Here is a 13,975-nt window from a genome sequence, read left to right on the forward strand (position 1 = left end):
CATTCGAGTTTATGAGCCATTTCTCCTTCATTATGAATTCTTCGGATAATTATCTGTACTACTAGGTAGAGGCCTATTAGGTTGCCTGAGGAGGAAGGCATGACCTTTCGTCTCCTGACCAAGCTTTGTGGAAGATGGGAGGTAACAGAAAGAGAGAAAGGCATAGAAGACCTCTGGGGAAAAAAAAAAAATTAAACAATACATAGTTCTTATATTAAAGGGAAATTAGATATCCTACTTGGTAATGCTAATCTCCCTTATCATCTCACATATTTCTAAAAAAAAAAAAAAAGCCATTTAGTCAGGACAGGTAGGCAGTGATAAGCCAAAGCTAGGCCTAGGCAGCTCCACCCTGAAAGCTGAGATACAATCAGAATCAACCTCTCAACACAGCTATCATTACCCATATTCATAACAAGAGAAAATATTTCATAGAATCCATTTTCCACTTTTTCCAGTTGAACCTACAATGGACCTAAGTGCATTTAAAGATGGGCTGGAAGTTATTGTTCCAGAGCCAATCAAGATCCGTGTTCCCATCACTGGCTATCCTGTTCCAACTGCCACCTGGTCTTTTGGTGATCAAGTCTTAGAAGAGGGTGATCGTGTAAAAATGAAGACCACTGCCTCCTTTGCAGAACTTGTAATTACTCCGAGTGAACGTCCAGACAAGGGAATTTATTACTTAGCATTAGAAAACCCTGTGTCATCTGTTTCAGGAGAAATTAATGTTAATGTCATTGGTAAGTGGACATGTATATATTCTAGCAATAATGTTCCATATTTTTCTTGCTAAAATCTAATTAGGTTAACAATGTGAAATCTCACAATGTCCAGTAAACCAAGTACATTAAAATATAACTAAAAACTAGAAACCCATCCTCAAAAAAAGTCTTTTCTGGTTTTCAATACTCTGGTTTTACTGTTTAAGGAAGAATGACTAACAAGACTAAGTCTTCTGGCAGATATATTACATAGAGATCATCTATCAAACACCAATTACAAAATAATTAATGCAATTTCTATGGCTTCTAGCTCCTCCAAGTGCACCAAAAGAACTTCAAGTTTTAGAAGTACTCAAGACTACAGTACAGTTGTCATGGGAACCTCCAGAAGATGATGGTGGAAGTCCAGTTACTGGCTATGTAATTGAAAAACGTGAAGTAAGCCGGAAAACATGGAGCAAAGTAAGTTCATTCTCTCTCATTTGAATTTCTATTGCTATATTATTTCCACATGTGCTACTGAGTTTTGTGTCTTATATTGGTAATCGCTCTTTGGAAATAAATTTTAAAAACACATTGGAACCTTTCTGGTCTTCAGGTTATGGATCATATTGTTGACCATGAGTTCACTGTACCTGACCTCGTCCAAGGAAAAGAATATTTATTTAGAGTTTCTGCATGCAATAAATGTGGCCCTGGAGAACCTGCATATATTGATGAACCTGTAAATATGTCAACACCAGCAAGTGAGCATATTGCTGCTAATTTTCTGTTTCTGAAATCTTACTGATTTTCTTCAAAATAAGATGTAAAAACAAAATATGTTTTAATTTTTAATAGCGGTGCCTGACCCACCGGAAAACGTTAAATGGAGAAATCCAACATCAAAAGGAATCTTCCTAACCTGGGAGCCTCCAAAATATGATGGTGGTGCCCGCATTAAGGGTTATCTGGTAGAAAAATCCCAACGTGGCACAGACAAGTGGGAGATATGTGGGGACCCTGTTATTGAAACGAAGTAAGTAAATTGACATCAGTAGATACATATTTTCAACTAACTATGCCATCATCATTGCTTTAAATATCTGATTTTTTTTTTTTTTTTAAACAGAATGGAAGTAACAAAGCTCCTGGAAGGAGAGTGGTATGCATATCGGGTTAAGGCTCTGAACAGAATGGGAGCTAGCAGGCCAAGCAAGCCAACTGATGATATTCAGGCCATTGATGCAAAAGGTAATTACTTCAACTGCTGAATTACAATAGCTGCTTTCTTTTTACCAGTCTCTGAAATATTGTTTCTATATAAACATTTTTATTCTCTCCTAAATCAGAGGCTCCAGAAATTTTCTTAGATGTGAAGCTTCTTGCTGGACTTACTGTGAAAGCTGGAACTAAAATTGAGCTACCAGCTAAAGTAACTGGAAAGCCTGAGCCCCGGATTACATGGACCAAGGCTGACAAAATTTTGAGACCTGACAACAGAATCACCATTGAAAGCCAGCCTAATCAATCTACAGTGACCATTACAGACAGCAAAAGGAGTGACAGTGGAACCTATATTATAGAAGCTGTAAATTCCAGTGGACGTGCTACTGCTGTTGTTGAAGTTAATGTCCTCGGTATGCATGTATTCTATGTTGTTTATACAAATAATTAGTAATGTACTGAAGTATGCAAGCAGAAGATTAACTTTCACATCTTATCCTCTACAGATAAACCTGGTCCACCAGCTGCATTTGATGTAACAGAAATCACAAATGAATCCTGCCTTCTAACATGGAATCCTCCACGAGATGATGGGGGTTCTAAAATTACCAACTATGTCCTTGAGAAAAGAGCTACAGACAGTGAAATATGGGACAAGTTGTCATCAACTATTAAGGATACAAAATTCAGAGCTACCAACTTAACTCCTCATAAAGAATATGTCTTCCGAGTCAGTGCTGAGAACATGTATGGTGTCGGGGAGCCAGCACAGTGTAACCCCATCATTGCCAAATATTCATTTGGTTAGTTAATTAAATTAATGTTAAATTTTCACAATATTTTAATAGGGAGAAAAAAGCTCACATCTGATGCTTTTGGTTTTTTGTTTTGTTTTTGTTTTTCATTAATTAATTTATACAGATCCACCAGGCCCTCCAACAGGTCTCAAACCTACAGAGGTCACTAAAGATTCAGTCACTTTAACGTGGAATGAACCAGATGAAGATGGCGGCAGCCCCATAACTGGCTACTGGGTTGAAAGATACGATCCTGAGCAGGATAAATGGATAAAATGCAATAAAATGCCAGTGAAAGATACAACATTCAAGTAAGACTACAGTCAATTTAAACAGTAGTCTTTTAAATAAGTTTTACGTTGTTCTTACTCTTTTTTTCCTAACTTCCGTAAGTTTTGATTCAGCTACCATCTGGTGGTATACTTTTTTCATAATTAGTTTTAAAGAAAAATGTCTTTACACCAGAGTTAATCAAGTATTTTATTTTTTTAAATGTTATGCTTAATAATTTCTATGCTATGTGATTATTCATAAGATATTCTAAAATAGCAGATATAGCCATCTCAAGTATCAAAACAAAAAATTTGGGTTTTTTCTGCTGGTACTCTTATTAACTAAAAAAATATAGAACATGCAAAAATGCAAGATGTTCTTATAACGCTCATTTCTGTCCCGTGATTCTCTATTTTACTGTTGACAATATGCCTATTTCAAATGTTCAACATTTCATAAAACATCATTAGCAGTAACTTAGGTATTTTCAGATTTCCCAAGTAAACTATGATATGAAGAATAGAGAGAATAATGTTTTAAACATTAATTAATATCTAGCTTTGGTTTAATCAAACTTAATTTTTATTTTCAGAGTTAAAGGTCTTACAAATAAGAAGAAATATAAGTTCCGTGTCTTGGCAGAGAATCTTGCAGGACCTGGAAAACCAAGCAAGGAAACAGAGCCAATCTTAGTGAAAGATCCAATTGGTATAATAAACACACTTTTAATAGTTTAATTTAGCAACAACAACAAAAATTGTTTTCAATCACATAATTAATATTGAACTCTTGTCTAGATCCACCATGGCCTCCTGGAAAGCCCACTGTGAAAGATGTTGGCAAGACGTCATTGACCCTGAACTGGACAAAGCCAGAACATGATGGAGGGGCAAAGATTGAATCTTATGTCATTGAGCTGTTAAAGACTGGAACAGATGAGTGGGTGAGAGTGGCTGAAGGAGTTCCCACAACTGAACATTTCCTCAAAGATCTTATGGAGAAACAAGAATATTCATTCCGTGTAAGAGCTGTGAACAAGGCTGGTGAGAGTGAGCCCAGTGAACCCAGTGACCCCGTGCTGTGCAAGGAGAGGCTCTGTGAGTACTGTTTCGGAATGTGCTCCTGCTGCAAATAGACTGTTTCTGCCATTAAAAAAGCCCCATGTCTGCCTGTTTCAGTAGGCACCAAACTATTGGAAAGCTTATGAAATATAAAATTTGCCTTGCTTCAGCTCAGAAAATACAAAGCTTTAAAACTTTAGGTGTATTCCCTGGCTTCCAAGATCTTTAGTGGGAATTACAATGACCTGGTTTACCTTCTTTTTCTATTTTGCAGATCCTCCTTCACCACCTCGCTGGCTTGAAGTTATTAATATTACTAAAAACACAGCAGATCTTAAATGGACAGTACCAGAAAAAGATGGGGGTTCCCCAATTACCAACTACATCGTTGAAAAAAGAGATGTAAGGCGAAAAGGCTGGCAGACAGTTGATACAACAGTGAAAGATACCAAGTACACAGTGAGCCCGCTGACTGAAGGCTCATTGTATGTGTTCCGTGTGGCTGCTGAAAATGCCGTTGGACAGAGTGACTACTGTGAAATTGAAGACTCAGTGCTTGCTAAAGATACTTTCAGTAAGTTTTGATTTGCTTACTGAGTGATCAGTAGCTCATGCATAATGAATTCCTAGTCTTCTAATGTGTGTCTTTTTTCTGTTTTAGCAACCCCGGGGCCTCCATATGCCCTTACAATAGTTGAAGTGAAAAAAGGTCATGTTGACTTGAAGTGGGAACCACCTAAGAATGATGGTGGCAGACCGATTCAAAGGTAAGGTCATTTTAAGTTTGTATAGGTTCCTATAGATGAAAATCTTTTAATGAATTAAGACATTTCTCTCAAAATGTTTAAATTTTAAATGGACAAATTTTATATGAAAAAGAGGTAGATGGATGTAAGAGAAGCCATGTGGTCAAAGCAGTTAAGGGTTTGATTTTAAAATGTGGAAATTATGCAAATAAAATACCTAATATGCATGGACAAGGAATATGTGTCAACATCCTTAGACTTACCTATGTAGCCACTTAGACTCGTCTATCAAGTAATATTGTTGCATTTTCCTTCTGCTTAGTTTCTCCTTCAGACTGTATACACTCAGCTAAAATAAAGCCTCACCTCTTTTCTGTTCATTCTCTTCTTTATAACAATTCTCAAACAGACTGTTTAACTCTTTTAGGTTGTTTCTAACTTGTCTTTTAATTTGGTTTCTAAAGAATCTGTACTCTGAAATTCACCTTGAATGCCAGTTGGATTTTTCCTCTTTACATTTTGATTTTTCCTCTCCTTCCCAATCACAGTAAGCTCAAGTTAAAGAAACAGACGAGTTCAGAGATCTGCCTGAAGCAACATAATTTACTTAATTTGCATTACTTTGCCATAGCCTGTCCTAAGCAGAATTTTGACAGCTGAGTAATAATATCTACAAATACTCTCAGTGGACTAACCACTGAGATCCAAACTAGGAAAGATAAAAGTATAGCTTGGAGGTTCTTTTGCCTCTGTAGCTCTCTCAAATCTGAAAACACAGTTTAGTTCAGTTCTAAAACACAGAACACAGTTCAGGTATTGGCTTTCAGACCTGAGTTTGTCAGTGATGTTAGCCCTAATAGGGGCTGAGACCTACTAGGACTAAGTGACTAATGTGTGAAGAAAAGTTCATTGAATCTATTACTCATGACTCTCTTTCCTATTCACTGTCCAACCTCTTCTAATCTCTTTTTATCTATTTTATTGAACAAGAACTCTGAAGTGTTCCTTATTTCAAGTGCCTGATAGTATTTTCCCCAATTTATTCAGATATGTTATTGAAAAGAAAGAAAAACTGGCCACTCGCTGGGTAAAAGCTGGCAAGACAGCTGGTCCAGATTGCAATTTCAGAGTGACAGATGTCATTGAAGGTACAGATGTACAGTTCCAGGTTCGTGCAGAAAATGAAGCTGGTTGTGGTCATCCCAGTGAACCAACTGACCTCATTCATATTGAAGATCCAACAAGTAAGTAGTAGTAAAATATAGAGTGTATGGATTATAGAAGCAGTGTACTGTATGGAACAGATATTCTGAGAGAAAAATGACACAATAACTTTTCCATTTCTGCAGGCCCTCCTTCACCTCCTCAAGATTTACATGTCACAGATGCAGGACGAAATCACATTTGCATTGCATGGAAACCTCCTGAGAAGAACGGTGGAAGTCCTATTATTGGGTATAATGTTGAGATGTGTGAAGCAGGAACAGAAAAATGGATGCGAATCAATTCTCGTCCAATAAAAGATCTAAAATGTAAAGTGGAGGAAGGTGTGGTTCCAGACAAGGAATATGTGCTAAGAGTCAGAGCTGTCAATGCTGTTGGAGCTAGTGAGCCATCAGACATCTCAGAAAAAGTTGTTGCCAAAGACCCAGACTGTAAGAATAGATTCCTTTTTTTTTCAGATCTGCATAATAAAAAAAATGGTGTTTGGCAACTTTCTAGTAATATTATACTTACTTTTACAGGCAATCCAACCATTGATCTACAAACTCGTGACATTGTTGTTGTTAAAGGACAGAAATTAAGTATCCCTATACCCTTCAGAGCTGTTCCATCCCCAACTATAACATGGCACAAAGATGGCAAAGAGTTGAAAGCTGGTGACAGAACATCAATGAAGAGTGACTACACCTCTGCATTGCTCGAAGTCGTAGACAGTGTTCATGCTGATGCTGGTGTTTATACTATCACACTGGAGAATAAACTGGCATCAACAACTGGCTCAGTCAATGTCAAAGTCATAGGTAACTAGATTCTTCCCTTCCAAGAAATATATTTATCTTCATTTGGGCCTTGCAGCTGACAGAAGAAAGGACTAGAAAGATATTTTTTCTGCCAGGTGGACAAATCACTTCAATTCAGACACATGTAGATTGTCATACAGACATTAATGTTATGAAATCCCATGAAAAAACATTACCGCAAGTTGCTCTAACTATTCAGTGGCTGCTCAAAGCCCAATTATTTTGAATAATTATAGTATAAATATAAAAATGTTTTAAGAATTCTGACTCTTTTTGGGAACAAATTCGTATACATGGTGTATAGTCAACATCTGTGGTCTTGGTCTGCTTTCTGCAAAGCAAAGACATGATTTCATATTTATATGCATACAGTTTCCCATCTATTTAGTTAACTAATTTTTTATTCTTATTTAAAACAGGTCCACCTGGACAGTGTAAAGACATCAAGGCAAGCGAAGTAACTAAGAATTCTTGCAAAGTATCCTGGGAACCTCCAGACTTCGATGGTGGTACTCCTATTTTGCATTATGTTCTAGAACGCAGAGAAGCAGGTCGTAGAACATATATCCCAGTCATGTCTGGTGAAAATAAACTTTCATGGCAAGTCAAAGACCTTATCCCAAACTGTGAATATTACTTCCGTGTTAAAGCTGTCAATAAGATTGGAGGAGGTGATTATATTGAACTAAGAAACCCAATCATTGCAGAAGACCCAAAACGTAAGTTTGTCTTACTATTAAATAATCTAGCAAATTGAATTTTAACTAATATCTTCATCCTTTCTTTTATCATATCACCCTTCTTTTGATCTACTCTTCTACAGAGCCTCCAGATCCACCTGTTGACCTCGAGGTCCATAATCCAACATCAAAATCAGTAACACTTACATGGAAACCACCCCTGTTTGATGGTGGAAGCAAAATTATGGGCTATATAATAGAAAAGCTCGCGAAGGGCAAAGAGAGGTGGGAGAGATGCAATGACTATCTGGTACCCTTACTAACTTATCCAGTGAAAGGCCTCGAGGAAGGAAAGGAATATCAGTTTCGTGTTCGTGCTGAGAATGCTGCTGGCATCAGTGAGCCTTCTCGGATTACTCCTTTCGTTAAAGCTGTGGATCCTATTGGTATGAATTAATAATTTGATTGTTTGTATTAATTGCCATACATCCTCAAACATATTGGAAGATTCTACACTCTATTTATCATTCTCTGTTATTACAGAGGCTCCAAAAGTCTTCCTTGCTGCAAACCTACAGTCTGGCCTTGAAGTGAAAAGAGGTGATGAGATCATACTTGAGGCACATATTTCAGGGTCGCCTTACCCATCTATCACTTGGCTGAGGAATGATGAAATTGTCAGACCAGAGGATATCAAAAAGAGAATAACAACACCAAAGAAGAAGGGTGAAGCTGTAGAAGAGAAACCTTTCCAGCTGTCACTGCCAGAACGTTTGAGCGTTGACAACCATAAAGAAGGGGAGTCTGTACTATCAATTCGTGACTCCATCAGAGCTGACCATGGCACATTTACAATTAAAGTAGAAAATGATCATGGTGTTGCAAAAGCCTCATGTGAAGTCAATGTGTTAGGTGTGTAAAGAATGTTCTTAAAATACCTAGTTGTTCAGAGTATTGGGTAAGAAGTGCAAATGATGAGTACTGATCATTTTTCTCGGTTTACTGACAGATATACCTGGGCCTCCAGTCAACTTTGTATTTGAAGATATAAGGAAAAATTCTGTCATCTGCAAGTGGGAGCCTCCTCTTGATGATGGTGGAAGTGAAATCCTAAACTATGTACTGGAAAAGAAAGACAATACAAAAGCTGAAATGGGCTGGGTCACTGTCAGTTCAACACTCAGGCATTGCAAATTCCATGTTACAAAACTGATTGAAGGAAAAGAATATCTCTTCCGTGTATTTGCTGAAAATAGAGTTGGAGCAGGGCCACCATGTGTTTCCAAACCAATGACAGCTAAAGATCCTTTCTGTAAGTTTTAATTTTGAAATACAACTTTTTCAGAAAATCAGTGTAAAACTACAGACTCTTACAATACTCAGCTTCATCTAGGTGAATGTTTCCCAGAAAAAAATTGAGCAATGTGATATTTATTGCACATTGAAATAAAGAGAACTATTGAAAATATTAAAGAATGATGATCACTGTCATAAAACTTTACACTTAAAACACTTACCTTCTGAATAGTGGCATTCTCTATGTTTAATAGATGAGTATTCTTACGAAAAGAAAGAACTACTGCAGTTTGATTACTGATTCCTGTTAGGATTCAAAGTTCCTAAGAAAAAGAGCAGAAAAACTATTAATTACTTAAAATTAGTCATTTCTTATATCTTAGTTCTCTCTTAGCTTTGAATAAACTCTGAAGAGACAGCAATGATGACAATACAACAATTTTTTTTTTCAGCTCCACCAGATGCACCTAATAAGCCTGATGTGGAAGATGTTACCAGCAACAGCATGCTGGTTAAGTGGAATGAACCAAAAGATAATGGCAGCCCTATCATAGGATATTGGATTGAAAAACGTGAAATTAATAGTACTCATTGGGCTCGGGTCAACAGAAGCCTTGTGAATGCTCTGGAAGTAAAAGTTGAAGGACTACTGGAAGGTTTAACTTATATCTTTAGAGTATGTGCTGAAAATGCAGCTGGCCCTGGTAAATTTAGTCCACCATCAGATCCAAAAACTGCACAGGACCCAATAAGTAAGTATCTTAGCAGAAGCTAACAGCGTACAGGTGATAAAATAGTATTCATAGCCTTTAACTTTGATTTACACTTATTTATTTGTAGTGCCACCTGGTCCACCAATTCCAAGGGTTGCTGATACAAGTGCAACTTCTATTGAGCTAGAATGGGAACCTCCTGTGTATAATGGTGGTGGAGATATCACTGGTTATCATGTGTACAAACAACTGATGGGAGTAAAGGAGTGGTCACGTTGTACAGAGAAACCCATTAAGGTTCGACAGTACACTGTTACAGAAGTCAGAGAAGGTGCAGACTATAAACTCCGTGTTACTGCTCTCAATGCAGCTGGTGAAGGACCACCTGGTGAAACTGAACCCACAACAGTTGCAGAACCTAAAGGTATTGCAATTGCATTGCTTTCAAGAAATGTCCAGCTGCTTAAAAGGTGGGTTTGAATCCCTCCCTTCCTCTAATGACGTGTTTCTCTCTCTTCCACAGAGCCTCCCACTGTTGAGCTAGATGTTTCTGTCAAAGCAGGCATTCAGATCATGGCTGGGCAAACTATTAAAATTCCTGCTATTGTGACAGGACGTCCTACTCCCACCATTGCTTGGACTGTGGAGGATGGTGAACTAGACAAAGATCGAGTTGTTATTGAAAATGTTGGCACAAAATCTGAGTTAACCATTAAGAATGCATTGAGAAAAGACCATGGAAGATATGTAATTACTGCTACCAATAGCAGTGGTTCGAAATCTGCAGGAACCAGAGTCGAAGTATTTGGTAAGAAAAATATTTTCTCAAATCAACTAAGCATTTCTTTTGGTTAGTATGGGCTTTACCGTATTTGTTTGATTTTGTTTTCCAGACGTTCCTGGACCAGTCCTTGACCTAAAGCCAGTGGTCACAAACAGAAAGATGTGTTTGCTTAACTGGTCTGATCCTGAAGATGATGGTGGCAGTGATATCATAGGCTTCATTGTTGAACGGAAGGATGCCAAAATGCATACATGGAGACTAGCTGTAGACACAGAAAGATCTAAATGTGATATTACAGGTCTGCTTGAAGGGCAGGAATATAAATTCCGTGTTAGTGCCAAGAACAAATTTGGTACCGGTCCACCTGTTGAAATAGGGCCCATTCTTGCAGTTGACCCATTAGGTAAGACTACTAACTTTATGAGATTTAAAAAAAAAAAAAAAGTTAATAAAGCAATGTTGTTGTGTGAATTGCTTTCTATACAGAAATTGTATTTACTTTTCAATTACATGGATAGGCATCTGCCTTAGATCAATTACTTCAGTCAGATGTCTAAATCACTTCTGTGAAACTACTATGGTTCTTTATGTATGGTGCCTATGGAGACACTACTTATTACCTTTTTCTCCACATACATGAGAAACTTTATACTATCCATAATTATACTCAGATCCTTTGCATACAAAAGTTATGGTTTTAAAAACCTAGAGCTACTACATTACATTAGCATTTATACAATTTAAAATTCTCTGATTTTTTTTTCATTATAATTTGTCTGTGTTAATAGGTCCTCCAACAGCACCTGAGAGGTTCATGTACACAGAGCGAACAAAATCAACCATTACACTTGATTGGAAGCCTCCACGTAGTGATGGTGGCAGTCCCATCTTAGGGTATATTGTTGAGAAGAGGAGACATGATTCAAAAGATTATGAAAGAGTTAATGCAAGGCTCTGTCCAAAAACATCTCTTCTCGTTGAAAAACTTGATGAACTTCATATGTATGAATTCCGTGTCAAAGCTGTTAATGAAATTGGAGAAAGTGAACCATCATTGCCCCTCAACGTAGTCATACAAGATGATGAAGGTATATCTGCTTTAAAGAAATCCATATAAATATCTTCAGAACACTTTAAGGCAATTTCTGTTTCATCTTCACTCTGTCATTTTTCTTCTTGTTTTCAGTACCTCCAACTGTTACACTGCGCTTGGCTGTGAGAGGAGATACTATCAAAGTCAAGGCTGGAGAACCAGTTAATATTCCTGCTGATGTGACAGGTCTGCCAATGCCAAAGATCGAATGGGACAAGAATGAAGTTTTAATTGACCAAACATCTGATGCACTTAAGATAACCAAGGAAGAAGTATCTAGAAGTGCAGCAAAAACTGAACTTATCCTGCCTGCAACAGTGAGGAATGATAAAGGCACTTACACTGTGAGAGCTTCCAATCGTCTTGGTACTGCATTTCGCAATGTGCACGTCGAAGTGTATGGTAAGGATGCAACATTTTAATAAAATGCTGCTAATAAAATGCTTTTGCCTTTTTCTTAATGTAGTTCTATGTTCCATTGCTTTCATACAGATCGTCCTTCTCCACCAAGAAATCTTACTGTTTCTGATATTAAAGCAGAATCATGCTATTTAACATGGGATGCACCTCTTGATAATGGTGGTAGTGAAATTACCCATTACATTATTGAGAAACGTGATGCTAGTAAGAAGAAATCTGAGTGGGAAGAAGTCTCTACAGGCGCTGTTGAGAGAAGATTTGGGGTAATTTATAAAATATCGTTATTACATACTTTAGTATGCATTAAAAATAACAATATTACATATCTAATGAAATCTGCTACTTGCATAGACACCTGTGCTCATGCTCCATTTGGACACCAAATTACTGGATGAATGGCCAGTATTTGTATTGGCCATCCATGTATCTGTGGTATCCCTCATGTGACAAAACAAAAGAAATTATTCGCTATTGCTACTTAACTTCAGCTGAGCTAGAAGATATCTTCCTTTCCATTTTCCAGCATTATTCAATTTTACCAACTGCAAAAACAAACATGATGACATTTTTATTTATGTTTGGTCCTATGCACATGAAATAAGAATATCCTTAGGACATCATATGTAGCTGTGTAGTAATAAACAGAGGTATGTCAATGAGATTCCAAGACAGAATTTGAAGTGAAAATCACTGCATATCTCCAAATAAGTTTATTCCAAAAGTAGCCAAGTATTGATTTAAATCTTATTTTTCAGGTATGGAATCTTGCAACAGGTGAAAAATATCAATTTAGAGTCCGAGCTGTAAACAAATATGGAATAAGTGATGAATGCCTCTCAGAAAAAGTTGTTATTAAGGATCCCTACGGCCTTCCTGGACCTCCTGGAAAGCCAAAAGTTTTAGATCGCACCAGATCATCTATGCTGGTGACTTGGGAGCCTCCTTTGGACAATGGTGGCAGCCCAATAACTGGCTATTGGTTGGAGAAGAGAGAAGTGGGAGGCGTCTACTGGGCACGTGTCAACAGGGCTCCAGTGACAAAACCATCAGTAAAAGGTCTACAGCACAATGTGCTTCGTTTGATTGAGGGTGTTGAGTACCAGTTCAGAGTTATGGCTGAAAATCTTGCTGGAATTGGCCCTCCCAGTGAACCATCAGATCCAGCCTTAGCAGCAGATCCCATATGTAAGTATATAATTTGTATGACTATGTTAAATGACTCTATCACATCAGAACAAAAAATGTGCTACTATTTTTTATTTTTCATTTAGTGCAATTAATCAAATGTTTTGTTTTCATTAAACCAAAAAGAATATATTGACACAAATAGTTTCCTGATTTGGTGGTTTTCACCATTTTAAAAATAATTAGCTGTAATTTATTTTTTTAATCTCTTTTATGTGCCTAATACTTTGATTACACCAGTGCAGACCTTGCCAAATAAACTTTAGATCAGAATCATATTTTTATATTATTGTTTTACTTAATTTTTAAAGAGTTTGATATTTATGTCTTGTACCTTAAGTATCTCTTAATAATATAGGTTATATATGCAATTAGTATGCATGTTCTAGGGTTATACATTCCATGTATGAGAGAGGAAAATTAAAATACTTGCATTTTTCTAGAAACTATTCAGAAAAATATAGGAAGACCCTAACTCTCAGGTAATTTTTACTTATTCTTGTTTTGTAAGTTGTTCCTGGTCCACCATCTTGCCCAGAGGTCAAAGACAAAACAAAATCATCTGTAGCACTTGCATGGAAGCCTCCTCAAAAGGATGGTGGGAGTCCTATAAAAGGATATATTGTTGAAATGCAAGATGAAGGTAGTACTGACTGGAAGAAGGTGAATGAAGGAGACAAACTCTTTCCTACTTGTGAATGCGTTATCCCCAACTTGAAAGAGCTCAGAAAATACCGATTTAGGGTGAAAGCTGTAAATGCTGCTGGAGAATCAGAACCAAGTCCTGCAACATCAGAAATACCTATCCAAGATATTCTAGGTAGGTGTTCTGGGAGCTGATTTAGGTATTTCTATCTAAATGCCACTTACTGCTGTGAATGTTCAAGCAGGATGCCAAGCAAGTCAAACAGAATAAAAAATTGTGCAAAAATTTAACAAAAGATTGACACACATTTTTGAAAGTGTCATGAT

General features: G+C 37.1%; 1 protein-coding gene across 1 annotated transcript in view; it reads left to right on the forward strand.

Annotated features, from left to right (window-relative positions):
• Positions 1-13,975, forward strand: part of TTN (titin) — a 244,207-nt gene that overhangs the window by 160,962 nt on the left and 69,270 nt on the right. The window contains exons 195-222 of the mRNA XM_017834916.1: positions 459-743; positions 1,036-1,187; positions 1,324-1,471; positions 1,566-1,743; positions 1,837-1,958; positions 2,057-2,344; positions 2,438-2,734; positions 2,853-3,039; positions 3,594-3,709; positions 3,799-4,098; positions 4,337-4,636; positions 4,724-4,829; positions 5,856-6,052; positions 6,158-6,463; positions 6,554-6,832; positions 7,252-7,551; positions 7,656-7,958; positions 8,056-8,424; positions 8,522-8,824; positions 9,261-9,560; positions 9,649-9,945; positions 10,045-10,329; positions 10,415-10,708; positions 11,094-11,393; positions 11,492-11,800; positions 11,891-12,081; positions 12,574-13,003; positions 13,515-13,823. Coding sequence (XP_017690405.1) covers positions 459-743; positions 1,036-1,187; positions 1,324-1,471; positions 1,566-1,743; positions 1,837-1,958; positions 2,057-2,344; positions 2,438-2,734; positions 2,853-3,039; positions 3,594-3,709; positions 3,799-4,098; positions 4,337-4,636; positions 4,724-4,829; positions 5,856-6,052; positions 6,158-6,463; positions 6,554-6,832; positions 7,252-7,551; positions 7,656-7,958; positions 8,056-8,424; positions 8,522-8,824; positions 9,261-9,560; positions 9,649-9,945; positions 10,045-10,329; positions 10,415-10,708; positions 11,094-11,393; positions 11,492-11,800; positions 11,891-12,081; positions 12,574-13,003; positions 13,515-13,823 — 7,251 coding nt within the window. The remainder of the gene's footprint in view (positions 1-458; positions 744-1,035; positions 1,188-1,323; positions 1,472-1,565; positions 1,744-1,836; positions 1,959-2,056; positions 2,345-2,437; positions 2,735-2,852; positions 3,040-3,593; positions 3,710-3,798; positions 4,099-4,336; positions 4,637-4,723; positions 4,830-5,855; positions 6,053-6,157; positions 6,464-6,553; positions 6,833-7,251; positions 7,552-7,655; positions 7,959-8,055; positions 8,425-8,521; positions 8,825-9,260; positions 9,561-9,648; positions 9,946-10,044; positions 10,330-10,414; positions 10,709-11,093; positions 11,394-11,491; positions 11,801-11,890; positions 12,082-12,573; positions 13,004-13,514; positions 13,824-13,975) is intronic.

This window comes from Lepidothrix coronata, unplaced genomic scaffold (assembly GCF_001604755.1).
Source record: "Lepidothrix coronata isolate B3197 unplaced genomic scaffold, Lepidothrix_coronata-1.0 Scaffold7, whole genome shotgun sequence".
NCBI lineage: Eukaryota > Metazoa > Chordata > Aves > Passeriformes > Pipridae > Lepidothrix > Lepidothrix coronata.